The 18,623-nt window shown below is 35.8% G+C and overlaps 1 protein-coding gene across 10 annotated transcripts in view; it reads left to right on the top strand.

The window, feature by feature from the left end:
• The window catches only part of MGAT4A (alpha-1,3-mannosyl-glycoprotein 4-beta-N-acetylglucosaminyltransferase A), a 123,447-nt gene that overhangs the window by 76,059 nt on the left and 28,765 nt on the right, over positions 1-18,623 (top strand). For all 10 annotated transcript variants that reach the window (XM_032397336.1, XM_032397335.1, XM_032397334.1 and 7 more), the window contains 2 exons: positions 15,737-15,783; positions 17,434-17,547. In XM_032397336.1, coding sequence (XP_032253227.1) covers positions 15,737-15,783; positions 17,434-17,547 — 161 coding nt within the window. The remainder of the gene's footprint in view (positions 1-15,736; positions 15,784-17,433; positions 17,548-18,623) is intronic.

The raw sequence follows: 18,623 nt of genomic DNA, 5'->3' as shown, positions 1-18,623 counted from the left end.
TGCAAGTGTGTAAATATATTCAAGCTCATACACACATTTATACAGCTCCTACCTGTGCATTAATTAGATGAATAGAGAAAATGGTCCTGCGGAATATACTCCAAACTATTAGTAGTGCATATTGTGAGAGTTGGGATTATGGGGATATGCCACTTTCTCTCATTTACAGTTTTGTAAAATTAGAATTTTGAGCATGTATTGATTTTTAATGAGAAAAAAAAAAAGCCTTAACCCTAAAAAAGAAAGAAGTATATAGTTGTGTAAAGGAAAAACTCAGGTTTCTTTTTCTTACTATGTAGGGAAAAACTCGCTTCTTCCCTACTGTGTGTTTCTTCCCTGTGTGTCTCTACTTTTACCTAAACATTTCATTGACACTTTTGGTCAGCAAATGTATGGAAGCTTTTCCCCACACCAAGGAATTCTCTGTGACAGTGGCTGGGTATCCTACAATTTAACTGAATTCTGATGCTATCTACCTGAAGTTAATGTCAGATCTCACAGGTTAAGGGCTCATTTGCACAAAACCGGCTCCCACCCCCACATACACACATACTTCAGATGCCAGTTGCAAGCCCTGGGTTTCTGACCAACCAGCTATAGATTTGAGGTTCCAAAGACCCCCTCCTTGGGTTTGATTAATTTGTTAGAGTGCCTAACAGAACTCTGTACAACACTTATGTTTATTAATTTATTAAAGGATATGAGAAAGGATACAGATGAACATCCAGATGGAAGAGGTGCATAGGGCAAAGTAGGTAGGAAGGGGCGTGGAGCTTCCATGCTCACTGAGGGCGCCATTCTCCCAGCACCTTCATGTATTCACCAGCATGGAACCTCTCCAACCCTGTCCTTTTGGGTTTTTATGGAGGCCTCATTACATAGTCATGACTTACTAAATCATTGGCCATTGGTGATTGATTCAACCTCCTGGTCCTCTCCCTTCACTGGAGATTGGAGGAGTAGGACCAAAAGTTCCAACACTCTGATCATATGGTTGGCTCTCCTGGCAGCCAGCCCCCATCCTTCATTGGGATGGGGGTGGGTCCAAAAACCACTTCATTAACATAGCAAAAGACATGTCTCTTGCTCTCATTACTTAGGAAATTCCAAGGGTTTGGGGAGCTCTGTGCCAGAAATGGGACAAAGACCAAATATATATTTATTATTATAAATCACAATTTCATAACTTAAAAATAGTTTTCAGTCTAGAGGTATAGATTTGTGTACAGAAGGATTCAAGACCCTCTTGCCATAGCCCTTCCTTCACCTGATCACTAAGATGTAATAACACTGGATTTGGAGTCAGATGACCCATATTCAGGACCTGGATTATGCCACTAACTGCCACTTGAGCAGGTTGTTGTTTTCTCTCTTCATCCTGTTTCATCATCTCTAAAAGGAGAATTATGGTCTTGAGTCTTGTAAGCTCAACAGTGTTGCAGGCAGGTGCAGTAAGATCACACACGGAGAGGTGTTGCATCCTGACAGTTCAGTTTAAGTGCCTGCAGTATTCTGATCTCTGAAGACTCCTGAATTGCAGGAGTTTTTATGTGTATCTATGTAGATTTCAGTATTTGGAAGAAAGTCTATTCTGAGTTATAGGGTTGATTTATAGAGTCCATTGATTTATAGAGTTCATTGAACTGCCTTTAGGCAATTTAAAATTATTAATCACTGTATTTGAGTCTACCTTGATTAGTAGTTATTAATCTAAGTGTTTGGTAGCCTGAGACAACATTAACACTAGTAACAAGTGCGTATTCTGTGGCTGTGAACATGATCTACATGTTGCATGGTTTCTAGCTCTAGATCTCCTGTGTCGTCCTAAGCCCGTATTTCCAACTGCCTACTTGATAACATTCGTTGAATGTTTCATGAGCAATTTTTAATCTGTCTATAACTAAGTTAATCTGGTTTTCTCAAACTGCTTCTCTTCCATGTTTCCTATGTGTTTATTAAAGGTTTTTTACGTCACAGAGTTAATAAGTCTGTGTTCCAGTCCTTTTACTCTCAATTTGTTATGTACACCTAGCATGTTCTCAGTTCTGTTTGTGTTATTCCTTAGCCTGAAATGTTGCCTCTTTCTTTCTTTCTTAATCATCCTTCAGGTCCCTGTTCATCCCTTTTATGAAACGGTCCTCAGTCTCCCATATGAAATTTATTTAGAGTAAATAGATAGAAGTAAATCGATCTTTCACAAATATTTTTAATTTTTATAAAGGTGTGAATTACCTCTGGTCCACTTTAATGTGTGAGCAAAAAATTAATGAAAAAGAACTGTAGATGAATGCATATAGATGTTAAAGTGTATCATAATCTTTTCATGCCTGTTTGACTTTCCATTCTTCATGTTCTTTTTTTCTTCAAGGTGGAGGGGGTTGTCCAAAGAATGCCCCTGTGGGAGGAGAGGAGGCACAGAAAAGTAGTTACTAGCTCTATTTTTGTTCTTTGTTCCTCTCTGGTGATTTCTCTCTTGGGGTCAATTGGGCGTAAATGATGAGACATTTATAGAACATGCAAGGTTTTGAAAGTTGACTGTTAATGTACTATATGAAAGTTCACTGACTCTATTCTAGAATTGCAGGAGTTAAGAGGAATAAATTCCCGTTACTCTGAAGGATCCATGATATGATCCAAGTGTGATGGTCAGATTTTAAAATTGTATCATTCTTACATTTACTTTTACTTTAAATTATAACCTTTGTATTTTAATGATCCTTTGTTGTCTGTATGCCTCTATTTGTTATGTATTTTATGCTATTTTATAGTATTTCTTATACTGTATTACTATTTATGTTATTTCTGTCACTCATGACCATTTCTGACAAAATGTTTTCCTACATTATACTCTGGATTTTAGTAAAATTTGTTTTTCCTGTTCAGTTTTTATGTTTGGAGAATTCTCCATTTTATGAGTCTTGGTGGGAGGAAGCCTTTCTCCCATTATGCAGACTAAAAATGCCAGATAATTGCTTTACCAGTTCAGGCATATGACCTGGGCTCAGCCACTTGGATATTCCTATCCTGGACTTTGAGTGGAGCTTAATTATTTTTTGATAATATAGAAAACCCAAAAGAATAAACAGACAAATTATTAGAAATAATAGGGGAATTTATCAAGGTGGCTGGATGAGATCAATTTATTTTTCTATATACCAGTAACAAAAAACATTTCTTCTAAATACATTTTTCCAAAGAAGCAGGGATTCTGGACTGTGTCTCAGTTTGCGATTGTGTCGTGCTTCCTTATGATTAAATTCAGGTTTTACATTTTTTAGCAAGAACACCGTAGAAGTGATATGGTATTTTTTTTCAGGGCCTCATATTAAGATGATATTGACATATCTCATTATCAGCATTGTTAACTTGTATCATTTGATTAAGGTGGTGTCTGACAGATTACTATAAATAGGCCCTTTTCCATATATACTTAGAGGCTGTCTTCTGGAGTGATGCTTTAAGATCATGTAAATATCCTGTTTTCTTCATAACTTTTCCTCGACTAATCATTTTTGATGATTCTTACCTGTGACAATTATGTTTGCTGAATGGTGATTTCCTTGTTTCTTCTGCATTAATTGGAATTCTTTAAGGAAAAACTATTCTTTTCTTCAATTTTGTTTATTTTGTTGGTTATTGATATCAGTGTGAAGTTGTGGATATTATAAATTTTTTACTTTGTTATTAAAATTGTTCTAAATTTGGCCATTGACTGCTCTTTGGAGTTGGCTACTCTGTCCTTCAATATGCCCCATCATTTTTCCTTATATTCTAACAGCGTAAGATGTTCTAGGCTTATCTTGTATTTTCCCTGTCCCAAACCTCGAATCAGCCATGTCCCCAGCCATGTCTCTTAATTGGAGAATAGTATGAGAAACCAAGACCTGGGTTCCAGATATGCTCATTGCTTCTGAGGGATCACTGCTTCTTGTCCTCTCAGTGGGCAAAGCTAGGAAATACATGTATGCATACGTACACACATCTGCACATCTCTACAGGTCCTATGTCCATTTATCTGTATATGTTAAAAATCATGAGTTTGTAAGATACCTTTGATTCCATCCAGTACTGCAGGGTTCATCCTAGCCTCCCCCAGTTCCTTATTCTTGACTATTTTCCCCATCAGTGGGAAACTTGGCCCTCATGATTCACAATATATCTACTTACTTGGTTAATCCTAAATAAACATAAAGCAGTTTCTGAATTGCTGATCTATTTAAACCTATTGATTAAAGTTGATTTTCTGATTTCCTCAAGAAGGGTCCACATGAGCAATTTTCCCTGAGGTTCTGTGTGGTCAAAAATGTTATCTTTTGCCTTTATTCTCTGCTTGGGTATAGAAGCCCCCAGTCGCATTTTCTTTGTTGGTAGGTTGAGGGGAGTGCTACTGCTGAAGCTAGCCAGATGACCTTCCACATTTCTCACTCCTTGCTGTAAGAAACTCATATTGCCCAGTTGCCCAAATAATTCTTTTTCTATCTTTAAAGTCTAGTAATTTTGCTATAACATGTCTTGATATCAACCATTGTGGATCATTTTTCCCTGGCACATAATATGGTCTTTAGGTATATAGAGTCATATCTTACTTAATTTCAGGAAAGAACTTTTGAACATTCTTTTTATTAAGAACTTTTAAAGATATACAACAAAGTTGAAAGAATTTTACAATTATACCCGTATATATGACACCTATATTTTACTACAGAGATTTTAGTATTTTCATTTATCCTATCTCTACCTATCCATCCTTTATCCATCATTAATCCAGTGCATTTATGTATCTTCTTTTGGGAAGTTTCTTCAACACATTTGCCCATTTAAAAAAAATTGGGTGGTGGTTTTTTGTGTGTTTTGTTTTTGAGTTATCAGAATTCTTTATATATGCTGGATACTTTTACTTTGTCAGATATGGGTGTTTTGTTATTATTTTCTCCCAATCTGTGGAAGTCTATTCATGTTTTTCACATTTTCTTGGTGAGAAGTTTTTATTTTGACGAAGTCTAATTAATCAATATTTTATTTTATGGTTATTGTTCTCCATGACCTGAGAAATCCTTGCTTAGCCCCAAATGGTGAAGATTATCTCTTTTGAAAACTTTGTTTTAACTCTTATATTAGGTCTGCATTCCATCTTGGGTTAATTTTTGTTGAAAACACTTTCCTTCCCCCACGAGATCGCTTTGATGCTTTCGTTGAAAATCCAGTGACTATATATGTGTGGGTCTTTTTCTGTTCTGTTCCATTAACCTGTAGGTTGATCCTTATGCAAATACCTCACTATCTTGATTACTATAACTTTGAATTAAGTATTGAAATCAGGTAGGGTTAAGTCCTCCAATTTTGTTGTTTGCAGGATTGACTTAGATATTTTAGGTCCTTTGCATTTCCATGTACATTTTCAAATCCTCATAATCATTTCTAATATCTGGTGTTGCTTCATAGTACCAAGTGCTTCAACTGGGTGTTTTTTCTTTGAAATTAGTGGGGAAATATTTGGTCACAACTTTTCATCTGTTTTGTGCCTATCAGTATAGCTTTTTTCTTGTTTTTGTTCATAGGTTTTGCTGAATTTCTCCCTTTTTTTCTTATATTTTTGTACAGTTGCTGTGCTAGTTCCTTTTTTATGAATCATCATAGAAGGAAATGGTTCCCCCCCCCCCCCCAGGCCACTGGGTTACAGGAGGAGGAGGGGGCAAAGTAGTGTTCCGGACTAGTTGTTTTTTAGTCAAAGACTGTCTTTGTAGCTGCTGTAGAGTCAGGCTGCTTCCTGCAAATACAGTTAGTCAGTGCAATTCTTCAGGCTACCTCTGATTATTGGAACCACTTTGGATTCCTTTTGAGCTTGAGAAGTTTGGTTTTTAACATTGGTCTTACTGAAAATGGAGTTTGCAGTTTTGTGTCTGTTTCTCATTGATAATTCTGTATAATGTCAGTGCTTCCTAGGCAAATTCTGTATAAGTGGCTTAATCTTTTCCAGTTAGACAGTTTAGCATGCATTCAGCCAGGGTTTAGTTCCCTGAATGCTTTGAAGCTTTTTCCCACCCAAAGCACCTTGAAGAGTAGAGTAGCCTCAGAAACAGTAGTCCTCTGTCTAGTTATGTTTTCTCAAGCTCTCATAATTACCTGTTAGTCCTCTTTTTTAAATAAAGGCAGAAGTACGGATATCATTCTAATTAGTTTTTCATTCATTGAACACATATTTTTTGAAGTACTAAAGTAAAGAAGGTACTGGAAGAGATTAAAAAAAAAAATCCACTGGACAATAGATTGTGTCCTTAACTTGTAATCTAGCATTACACAGGAATATTTTTCTCTCTCCCTTTTTTTTGTTTTGTTTTCCTGCATTTGAAAAAAAATAGTTATTAATTATACACGCACATGGCTAAAGAGTCCCAGTAGTCTACGGAATTTTTTATTCTAAACAGTAGTCTCCAGTCTTCACGCTTCCTAACGCCTCTGCAATTTCCATCTTTTCCCTTCTCCATCTCCCTCCCTCTGAGACCTTTCCCATCTTCTCACTGGCTGGCTGGCTGGTAGTCAAGCAGGGCAGACAGACCTCCCTATAATGCTATTCAGTTGACTTTATTCTTTGATCTTTTCAAAGAACTGACTTTTAGTTTTATTGACTTCATCATTTATTTATTTTCCTGTTAAATTAATTTCCATTCTTTATTACTTCTTCCCTTCCACTCGCTTTTAGTTTGGTTTACTCTTTTTCTAGATTTTTAGATTTTTCCGAATTCTTAGATTCTTTTTTTTTCCCCCTAGATTTTCTAGATTTTTCTGAATTCTTAGGTTATTGGCTGGAGATCTTTTCTAGTAGAGGCAATTTTAAGCTATAAATTTCTCTCTAAGCACCACATTAGCTGCATCTCATGAATTTTGGTATGTCAAGTTTTACTTTCATTCAGACCAAAATACTTTCTAAATCCCCTTGTAATTACTGCTTTGACCATGGATTATTTGGAAATACATTGTTTAATTTTTACCTATTTGTAGATTTCTCAAATTTCCTTCTGTTGTTTTATTTTTAATTCAAGCCTTTTAAATTTATCAATATTTGCTTATGGGCTAGCATATGGTCTACCCTGGACAAGATTCCATGTTGCTTAAAAAGAATGGATTCTGCTATTAGCCAAGAGGAGTGTTTTATAAATGTCTGTTAGATCAAGTTGGTAATGTTGTTCAAGTCTTCTGTATCTGTCTAGTGTTTCTATTTTTTATTTTAAATTACAGATTACTGTGTTAGTGCATCAATAGTGTTTTTGGTCTATAATTTTTTTAGCAGTGGTATTTTAAGATGTTTACTTATACCTTTTTTACAAATCATACAAATGCCAATTAGGAAGAAATTGTACATACATAATATCCTATTAAATTTGCTTGTAATTCAACAAATATTTATCCAAACAGTGGTAAGTACTAGGCATATCTTTGAATAAAATAAAGCCTCTGCCCAATGAAACTTATAGAAAAAGACAGATTAAAAAACAAATATATAATACATTAAATGGTGGTAAGTGCTTGAAGAATAAACCAGAGCAAATGGGAAAGGGAGTATGGGGTTGCCAGGGGATGGTTTATTAAGGTGGTCAGGACATTTGGGCAAAGACTTGAAGAATGCAAGAGTTGAACAATCCAAGCAGACTAAGCATGTGCAAAGGGCCTAAGGCAAGAGCCTTGCTTGACCCGTTTTGTGAAACAGCAGGGAGAGGCCTGTGTGGCTGGAGCAGAAAAGGTGAGGGGTTCAGTAGTAGGAGGTAGGTAGAGAAGGAGTGGTGTAGGCCAGGTCACATAGTACGCTACAGGCCATATTAAGAACTTTGCTTTTACTCTAAGTCAGGGGACTAACAAGTTTTTTGTATAGGGCCACATGGCAAATATTTTAGGCTTTGCACACCGTGCAGTTTCTGTTGCATCTATTCAGCTCTGCTGTTGTAGCCTGAAAACAGCCAGAAACCATATGTAAATGAATGGGTGGGGTTGTGTTCCAATAAGGTTTTACTTTGTGAAAACAGGCAGTGCGTCTGTCATGATCTACTTAAAACAAAATCATTTGAGCGTTTCAAGTAGAGAAGACACTTGACTAACTTTTTATTCCTTTAAGTTACTGTAAAATACTTATTTTGTTTTTTAATTAATTTATTAAAAAAATTTTATTATGTTCGGTTAGCCACCATATAGTACATCATTAGTTTTTGATGTAGTGTTCAACCATTCATTAGTTGTGAAAATACTTTATTTTGAAATAATTTTGAATTTATAGAAAATTTACACAAATGATAGAGAATATTCCCTTGACTCAGCTTGCTGTAATGTTAACAACTTATGTAGCCATGATAAAACTATCAAAACCAGGAAATTAACATTGGTATAATACGGTTCGCTAAACTGTAGACTTTATTCAGATTAGGTGTTTTTCCACGTAAAGTCATTTTTCTGTTTTAGCATCCAGTCCTAAATATCACTTTGCATTTAGTTGTTCTGACTACTTAGTTGCCTTCTACTCATGATAGTTGATTGCATTTTTCTTGTCTTTCGTGAACTTGCAGACCTTTATTGAGTACACTAGTTGGTCACATTGTAGAATGTTTCAGTTTGGATTTGTTTGATATTTTCTCATGATTAGACTATAGTTATGCATTTTTGGCAAGAATAACATGAGTTACCTTTTAAAAGGGTCATGCTGACTTCTTTGGAAAGGAAAGTGAAGAACCTACTTAGGAAACTATCGTAATAATCCAGGTGAGCCTTAGACTAGGATAATTGGAGAGGCGGCGAGAATGAACGGAATGGGTTCTGATTAGAAAAGTCTGAGAACTGTTGCTGTAGCATCAACTGTTTAGGAGACGGAAAGGAAGAAAGACTATGATAGACGTATTGGAAATGAAGTGTGTGTTGGTTTGTCTATTCTTTTAACAGCGTGGCCATTTTAGAAACTAGTAAGGCTAACTTGTATTTGTTGGCCTTTCTGGTACATCTGCATTGAATTTAAAGTATAAAGCCAAGCGTTAGATGGATAGGAATAGCTTTTCCTTGGAGCCTAGGGAAATAAAATTCATGAGCTGCCAGCCCCATTCTAGCACATGCTGGTCCTTTTAGTCCTTTTGATTTGTCACTTGTACACATTAGCTTTCTGGAATTTTCTTTGGTTCCTTATTATGTAAAGTAACATCTGTTTCGGGCTCTGAAAGAGTTAATAAGGACCTGACTTACCTTCCTGCTGTAAGCAACTAGAAGGCTGAACAAAATATGATTCATTTGTTCTCAGACATTGGACAGAAGACTCTACACGACGGGATTCCCTGAGACAGAAAAATCAGTGAATACCACAATTCCCCCCAACTTTCTGCCTGGAGATGCATTTCCAGATCACATTGCACAAGGGCAGTCACAGGGAGAGCAAGTGGAAACTGCAGAACAGAGTTGGAGAAAGGAGACTGCTACACAGAAAATGATGGTGCCTTTGGGTCCTTGTTGTATTGGGCCACCTGTGCACAGGGTGAAATTCACAAGTTGGGGGTGTGGGGGAATGATCAGGGATCTGCAACCTGAACATTCCTATTGCTCATGCAGGATGAGTTCTGACCGGCCAGAATGGCAAGTCCTTGGTAGTCACCCAGGGCATTTAGTGGAGAATCCAGAGGAGGTGAGCCGTCTTTGAGGTGGTTATTCTAGGCCCACCCCAGCAAAGCTTAAAAAGAGGCCTGTGAGGGGTCAACTGATCCACAAATAACCGCCTGCTAAAATAAAGCCCAGGGGTTTTTTAAAAAGAAAACAACAAAATTAAGACACTCAACAATGTGGCATTTATAATGTCTATTATCAAATAAAAAATGGTTAGCATGCCAAGGAGAAAAAAAAGTGAACCATAACTAAAAGAAAATTTAGCTAATAGAAACAAATGTAGAAATGATAGAGGTGATAGAACTGGAAGGAAAGGACAACCAAACAACTATTACAAACATTTTCAAGTACTTAATGAGGAATGGAATGGAAGATGTATAAAAGAATCAAGTGATAGAACATGTAGCAATGAAAAGTACAGTATCTGAAATTTAAAATTTACTGTATAATCTTAACAGATTAGACACTGCAGAAGGAAAGGTCAGTGAATTTAAGAAGGACAATAGAATGTACCCAAAATTAAGTATATGGTGAAAAAGACTGAGTGTTATTCATTGCATTTATCTATGGGCTAATATTAATTGATCTACCATATGAAATTCCAGAATGGAGAGGAGAAAGAAGGAATAATTACTGAAATTTTTCCATATTTAAAGAAAGGTATAAATCCTTAGATTCAAGAAGTCCAAAAAAATCCTAAGCAGAATAAACACAAAACCACTGTCAGGTATGTCATAATCAAATTGCTAAAAACAAGAGAGAAAGAGAAGGTCTAAAAAGAAGCCAAAGCAAAGACACATTATGCACAGAAAAAGAAAAGTAAGAATACGATGGATTCTTGTTAGAAACTATGCAAGTCCAAGACAATGGAACAATGTTTTTAAAGTGCTAGAGGAGGAGCCTGTTTTTTGTTTTTTGTTTTTTAATTTTTAAATTTTTAGATGAGTTGTCTTAGATTTCATCAGTCGACATTACAAAGTATTCATGCTCCATACATCCTCAGGACACCCAGGGGTGTGGGCATCTATGTATACAGATACAGTGCAGTCTCTCAGAACTAGAACAAAGAATCAACGGGCACCCTGATCCCTTCTGCTGGTCAGCAGCCTGGGGGCCGGTCTGCACTGCTCGTGCCTGACGTTCTGCTACATCGTGGGCTCTAGACCTTTGATCAGTGGGCTTCTGAATTCTAAGCAAATTCTTCCATCTTTGAGATCTTAAGTGTAATTTCTTTCATTACTCGATAGAATGAATAAAGAAAAATGAGTAAGGATAGAGAAGATTTGTACAATGCTATCAACCTAATGATATAAAATCTTAAGAGGCTGTTTAGGAGGTAACTGTCCAAGGTGGTGGATATTGTTTTTATTTTTATGACCTCTTTCTAGAGACTATCTTATGGGCTGTTGACTAATTCAACCTTTTTAAAAAATTGGATTATAATTGACATACAATATTATGTTAGTTTCAGATGTACAAGATAGCAATTTAGTATTTTTATATATTTTAAAATGATCACCACGATAGGTCTAGTTACCATCTGTCACCATTCAAAGTTGTTACAATATTATTGACCATATCCCTATGCTGTACATTACATCTCCATGACTTACTTATTTTATAACTGGAAATTTGTACCTCCTAATTGCCTTCACGTGTTTAACCCCACCCCCACCAATTCTTCATATCTATGAGTCTGTTTTTATTCTGTTTGTAAATTTGTTTTGTTTTTTAGATTCCACATGTAAGTGAAATTATATTGTATTTGTCTTTGTCTGGCTTATTTACTATAGGTCCTCCTGTGTTATCACAAATGGCAAGATTTCATTCTTTTTTATAGCTAAACGATATTCCACTTTGTAGATCACATTTTGTCCATTTATCTATCAATGGGCACTTGAGTTGCTTCCATATCTTGCCTGTTGTAAATAATGCTGCATTGAACATTGGGATACATAGTATGTTTTCGAATTAGTGCTTTTGTTTTCTTAGATAAATACCCAGAAGTGGAATTGCTGGACCGTATGGTAGCTGTATTTTAATTTTTTGTGGACCCTCTGTACTGTTTCTCCACAGGAGGCTGCACCTATCTATTTGCCCACCAAGAGTCACAGGGGTTTCCTTTTCTCCACATTCTTGCCAACACTTGTTATTTCTTGTCTTTTTGATACTAGCTGTTCTGACTGGTTTGAGGTAGTATTTCATTGCTGTTTTGATATGCATTTCCCTGATAATTGTGATAGGGAGCATCTTTTCATGTGCCAGTGTGTGTGTGTGTGTGTCTTCTTTGGAAAAAATGTCTACTCAGGTCTTCTGCCCATTTTTAAATCAGGTTGTTGAGGTTTTTGTTACTGAGTTGTATCACTTCTTCATATATTTTGGGTAGCAACCATTCCAAATATCTCCTCCCATTCAGTAGGTTGCCTTTTCATTGTGTTGATGGTTTCCTTTGCTGTGCAAAAACTCTTTGTTTGATATAGTTCCATTTGTTTGTTTTTGCTTTTGTTTCCTTTGTCTGAGGAGACCTATCCAAAAAAACATTTCTGAGAATTATGTCCAAGGGTTCACTGCCTATTTTTTTCTAGGAGTTTTATGGTTTCATCTCTTAAGTCTTGAGTGCATTCTGAGTTAATTTTTTGGTATGGTGTAAGATAGTGGTCCAGTTTTATTCCTTTGCATGTGACTGTGCAGTTTTCCCAACACAACTGATCAAAGAAACTGTCTTTACTCCTTTGTATGTTCTTGTCTCTTTGTTGTAGATTGAATGACCATTTAAGGGTGGGTTTATTTCTGGCCTCTCTTCTATTCCATTGACCTATTTGTTTTTTTCTATCAGTACCATACTGTTCTGATTACTGTAGCTTTGGAGTATAGTTTGAAATCAGGAGCGTGTTACCTCCAACTTTGTTCTTCTTTCTTCTTTCTCAAAATTGCTCTGGCTGTTTGGGGTCTTCTGTGGTTACATACAAATTTTAGGATTATTTGTTGTAGGTCTGAGAAAAATGCCATTGGTATTTTGATAGGGATTGCACTGAAATCTGTAGACTGTTTTGAAAATAGTATGGACACTAACAGTTCTTCCAGTCCATGCTCATGGTTTATCTTTCCATTTGTTTGTGTTGTCTTCAATTTCTTCCATCAGTATCTTAGAGTTTTCAGAGTACAGATCTTTCACCAACTTAGTTAAATTTATTCCTAGGTATTTTATTCTTTTTGATGCAATTATAAATAGGATGACTTTCTTAAAATTTTTTCTGATAGTTCATTATTAGTGAAGAGAAACACAACAGATTTCAAATTGTTGTTTTGTTTCTCTTCATTTCAACTGTTTCAAAATTGTTAACTCTGTGTCCTGCAACTTTACTGAATTTATGTTCCATGAAAAGAATGGGCATTCTGCTGGTTTGGGATGGAGCATTCTGTAGTCTGTCTCACCAGAACTGGTCCAGTGCAGCAATATGATCTAAGCTTTTCTGTTCAGCATTCCATTGATCATGTATTCCCAATTTGTACTTATATAAAATATTCGCAGATTACACATATATGCTATTAATAGCATATTATACTCCCTAAAATATATAAAAAATAGAAAATTGGATTTTACATTTAACTTTTCTAATCCTCATTTTTGTAATTTACCTATTTAAAATCATAGTTATGCTGCCATCATCTCAATCAGTTTTAGAACATTTTCATCACCTCAAAAAACAATGCTGTTCCCCTTAACCATCACCCATTAATACCCTGCACCCATTAATATCCATTAATACCCTTCTCCCGCAGCCCTAGGCAACGACTAATCTAATTTCTGTTTGTATGGATTGTTCAGTTCTGGATATTTTATGCAAACACAGTCATACAATATGTGGACACACATTTGTAACTGGCTTTTTTCACTTAGCGTCATGTTCATCAGGGTTCATCCCTGTTGCAGTATGTATTAATAATATCTTAGTTTTAATATAAAAATATTTAATTTTAACCATGAGGAACCCTTGGTTCTCCAGGAAAAAATGTTCCTTCTTTTTCTATGTATGTCCACTTTCTTTCCTACCTATCCCAAGCATACCATTCACATACCCTCTAGAATACACACATCTCAGTCTTATATTCACAGATACATTCCCAGAATTGGGTGATAATACTGCCTCTTAAAAAGTCTCCACATGAAAAAAAAAAAAAAAGTTTCCACATGCCTTTAAAAAAGGTTTCAGGAAAAAGTGCTCTCAATTTAAAGCAAGCCAGCCCCAGGATCTCAGATCCTGCCTATCTTACTGTCAGCAGGGACAGGTGAGGGGGAGGCAAGGAGAGGCCCTATGGAGAGAAGGACTGGCCTGGCTGTTTCTGTGCCATGTAGGCATTTAGCTTTCTTCAGAGGCTTCCCAGAACAGGTCCCTTAGCTGATACCAGAAAGGATGGATTCTCTCGTAGAAAAGTGACACCAGTTATAGTCATTTAAGCAAATCTTTTGCTAGTTATGTCAATTAGCATGCAAAAATAAGATTACCTATGATATTAGATAATATTAGATATGGTTCACTTGAGTTCCATACTTTTTATTACACATTATGCAATAAATCTACGTTTACATCCACTTAATCATCTTGGCCCACCTCTTGGACAGCCTTCTGGGGAGAGGGAGCTGGTCTTGTTCATCTCTGTATTCCTTTTTCCTTGGCTAGCCCATCACTGGCCCTAAGTAAATGCTTACCATATTGAATTTCAGGTTGTTGCTTAAACATTAAAATTTATATAAACCAATTCTGTTCATATTCTCCAAAATCATAGCTGATGAGTGGTAAGATACTCATTAGTTAAACATGTCAGTGAGTAATTCACTGAAAGAGATCTCCCTGACTGATGTTGGGTTTGCACTGGGACAGTGCAGAGGGCTTGGAGTTGTGCGCTAGTTGTATCTCCATAGCTGTAAGAGTTTGAAGGATGTGGTCTCACTGTCTCATTCCTAAGTCTTTAAATTTAATAATAAAAATAGGAATCACTTTCAATTAACAGAAATTAAAGTTAAAATACTTTTCCAGAAAATCTTCTATACAACAATTTTTATAGCTTAATAGTTTTGTAATTTCCAGGGTTAAGCTTTATCTTTTTGTTTTGGTTTGTTTTTAAGTATTAAGTGTTTTGGCAGTCTTTATATCCTAGATCATATTTTATGTATCACTGATTCCTTTTGACAGTTGAGCATTTTAATATAAGCCGCAAGTGTATTTAAAATTGGTAGGGAGTATTAGATTTCTGTTTCTATATAATTTATTGATTGAGTGATTGATTGTGAGAGAGAGACTGCATGAGTGGTGGGAAGGGGCAGAAGGAGAGGAAGACGGAGAATCCCAAGCAGGCTCCGCGCTCAGTGCAGAGCCCGAAGCAGGGCTTGATCCCAGGACCCTGAGATCTTCACCTGAGCCAAAATGAAGAGTCAGATATTTGACTGAGCCACCGATGCACCCCTATTTGTATATAATTTAAAAATACACAGGTCTGATAAGCATTTATTTCTAACTCTGGGTAAAGTGCTTTTGACTCGGGTTCTCATTATCAGCCTAATAATAATGATGATAATGCAGACAATAACAGCTTGTTATTACATGGTTTTATCATTAAGTGTCATAGTCTCAAAGGTATTGTTTCCTCCTGCCTTTTATTTTTTTTAATAGGATAGGAAAGGAAGGCTCACAGAAGTCACTTACTTTCACTTAATATACAGGCCAAGTAGCTACAGAGACAAATCTGAACCTAAGTTTTATGATTGCAAGTGGAGAAATCTTTCTCTATAGCATGCTGCATCTGTTATTTATTCACTACTTATAGTTCAGATGCTTCAGAAGAAGTAGAAATAATTTCTGTACTCAGTTTTTTCTACTGAATCAGAGACCATTGAAAGTAATAAAAACTGACATCTGCTTATTGTATTAGTAAAAACTCCATGATATAGCGCAATAAAGTAGAATACAGAAATGCAAATCCATAAGTTGTCTGAAAATTGAATGTAATGCTTTCATTGAATGTTGTAATTATTTATTTGAATTCATTATTAAAAGTTAAATAGAAATTTAAAAACATTAACGTATGTGTAACTTTTTTTCTTTCCCAGACAGATAGTGATTATGTACACAGCGTTGTAGCCAACCTGGAGAAAGAGTAAGTTCTTAATTATGAAAATGATAATATTTTAGTCACTGCTACTTACTGGCTTTTTGCTAAAAGAAAATGCCTTTTTTTTTTAGTTCATTTCTCTGTGGAGCTTAGTCTTCATTGGGTCACTATCATTGGTCTTTTACCTTGTCATAAAGTAGGTGCATATACGGTTTTCTGGATAAATTGGTGTATTTCAATATAGAAAAGATTTGAATGTCATACATATGTAACTGTCAAATAAATTATTGATCTTGAAGACCATAGAGAGGGTCGTATGAGATTACTTATGTCTTTCACCCTCAGTCGACCAAGAAAAAACTTTCTGCTGTCAGGATAGATAGTCTTGTAGTTGTTTGAAACCTCAGTGCTAGACTATGGCTAAATCGGTTCTATTCTGCAAAGATTGAGTAACAATTTACTGTGAGCCAGGCACACAGTAAGTGTGGAAAGCTAAGAAAGTGGAAAGCTTAGTAAGTTTCAGATATGATTAGTTTTTATAATACTGCCTTCATAGTTTTAATATTAAGTGCTATAAAAACTAGTCGTTATAAGGGTTTCTTCATTGACTTTTACCTGTTTTGCCCCAAAGATGTATCTTTTACTTAAAAAGACAAAAAGAAGCAACAATTATTGGTCAACTCTAGATTTAGAATAATGTGGTTCTTACTTTGTCTATCAAAATGCAAAAACCAGAAATTTAAAAAAATATATGAAGAGTTCAGAACTAAATTGTGCATTTGTTTGATTTTTTTTTTCCTCAAGTGCTCAATTTCTTGGCAGCCCTTTATATATAAACACAATTTAGTATAGATTCCTCAAATACAGGAGCAGGGCAGTAATTACTGGCCCCTGCTCCCCTAGACGGCATGGGCAGGTCTGTGGGCCTTATGCTGTGATTTTGTCGATTCTCTCCTTCCTCAGCGTGGAGGAACACCAAGCCCAGAAAAAGTCCAACTAAGCATGAACAACATTTGTGTGAAGGCAGGTAGTTGCACAAGGATTTTGTGGAGATTTCAAAAACTAAATGAGGGAGAATGCAAATGTGGAAGGAAGTACATTTGAGTTAGTCAAGCTGATTACAAAAACTTTATAACAGGTTTTCTCAACCTTGGCACTATTGACATTTGAGGCTAGATAATTCTTTGTTGTGAGGACCATTGCATGCGTTGTAGGATAGATAGCAACCTCCCTGGTGTCTTCTCACTAAGGTCATTAGTACTGCCAACAGTTAGGACAACCAGATTCCTCCAGACATTGCTCAAAGTACGAGATAGACACACACGTTCACTGGTTTGTTTTTCTTCAATTCTCTATTTTCTGTGATACCTTCATTTAATTTTTTAAAATTCTGATACTTTTTAGGAATATAATACGTGCAGTTGGCTTAGGATTTCTATGCTTCTCTAAGGATAGTAGCATTTTTTACACTGCTTTTAAAGCATTCTTAAAAAAAAAAAAAACACCCTTTGTGTTACTGGAAAAATTTGTATTTTCTGGCAAATAAAATCAATGATGAACGACGTCCATGAGCACCTAGTGACCCTAACAGTATGCCTTACTGATGTGTTTTATGTTAAGAACAATAAGTTGAGCACTGAGATAAAGAAAATCCCACAGAACTTAAATTAACTCAGCTAACCTTTCTTATGGTAGATTTTCTAAAGAAATCAGTTCTGGCTTGGTGGAAATAATATCCCCGCCTGAAAGCTATTATCCTGACCTGACAAACTTAAAGGAGACATTTGGAGACTCCAAAGAAAGAGTAAGGTGAGCCTGCGTTGCTTAAGATCCCCCACCCTTGTGAGTATGATATGTAGCAAATGTTTACCATGTAATAAGTATTTACTGAAATGTAGCACTTTTGAGGGTTCAGCTAATTTGTGAGAGCTAATGAATTTTTGGTTATTTGATTGGAAATTATGTGCAGTTTCTAATGGGAGGTTGAATTTGGTATGCACAATAACTTTTTTTTTTGAAGATTTTATTTGAGAGAGAGAGAGATTGAGAGAGAGAGCACACACAAGCAGGGGAGTGGTAGAGGGAGAGGGAGAAGCAGGCTCCCCACTGAGCAGGGAGACCAATGCAGGGGCTCAATCCCAGGACCCCAGGATCATGACCTGAGCTGAAGGCAGACATTTAACCACTGAGCCACCCAGGCACCCCGATCAATAACTTTTATAACTGCTGTTCTGTGGGGTTCTGACTTAAGAATATATTCATAATAATTCAAAAGCTAGTTCAGATAGAAACCTCATATCTGTATGCAAAGTAAATGAGAACTGATTCAGTGGAAGTGATAAAAACAATATTACTGTTTTGCAGATTTATATCGTAATAATGTAAAAGTCCAGTTGGGATTTATTTGTCTCTAAATCTCTAAAATTGAAGGACTGAAAAACTTTTATTGTGTTGTTATTAAAAACAGTGTAATCTAAGAGATATTCATTAGTTTTGGATTTTATGTCACAAGAAAAAAGGAAAAAATAGTGTTTTGGGAAGAGATTATATTTCCTGAGTTGTTAATTTGTCTGAAAGACAGATATATCCATGTAATTGGTTGTCTCTCAATAAATATAATTTTAGTTTTAAAAATTTTAGGAATGGTTCCAGTAAATTCTAGGTGGACTCATTAAATTCAGAACAACTTATAAGGTATACTCTGGAGAAGTTTACTTAGTATGATTTAAACCTTTTATTGTTTTTTTTTTTTTTTTTAACTATTACAACCACTTCTCTTATTCAACATTAGTCTGTTTCTATAGGCTACCAGGAATTCCCTGAAAGGACTTAATATTGTAAACTTTAATGTGTTTTGGGTTTTTTAAGCATTCAGTACAATATTT

Source organism: Phoca vitulina, unplaced genomic scaffold, assembly GCF_004348235.1.
Source record: "Phoca vitulina isolate PV1807 unplaced genomic scaffold, GSC_HSeal_1.0 scaffold98, whole genome shotgun sequence".
NCBI classification, from domain to species: Eukaryota; Metazoa; Chordata; class Mammalia; order Carnivora; family Phocidae; genus Phoca; species Phoca vitulina.
Note: the sequence above shows the minus strand (reverse complement) of the source record. Positions and strands in the feature narration are given on the sequence as shown.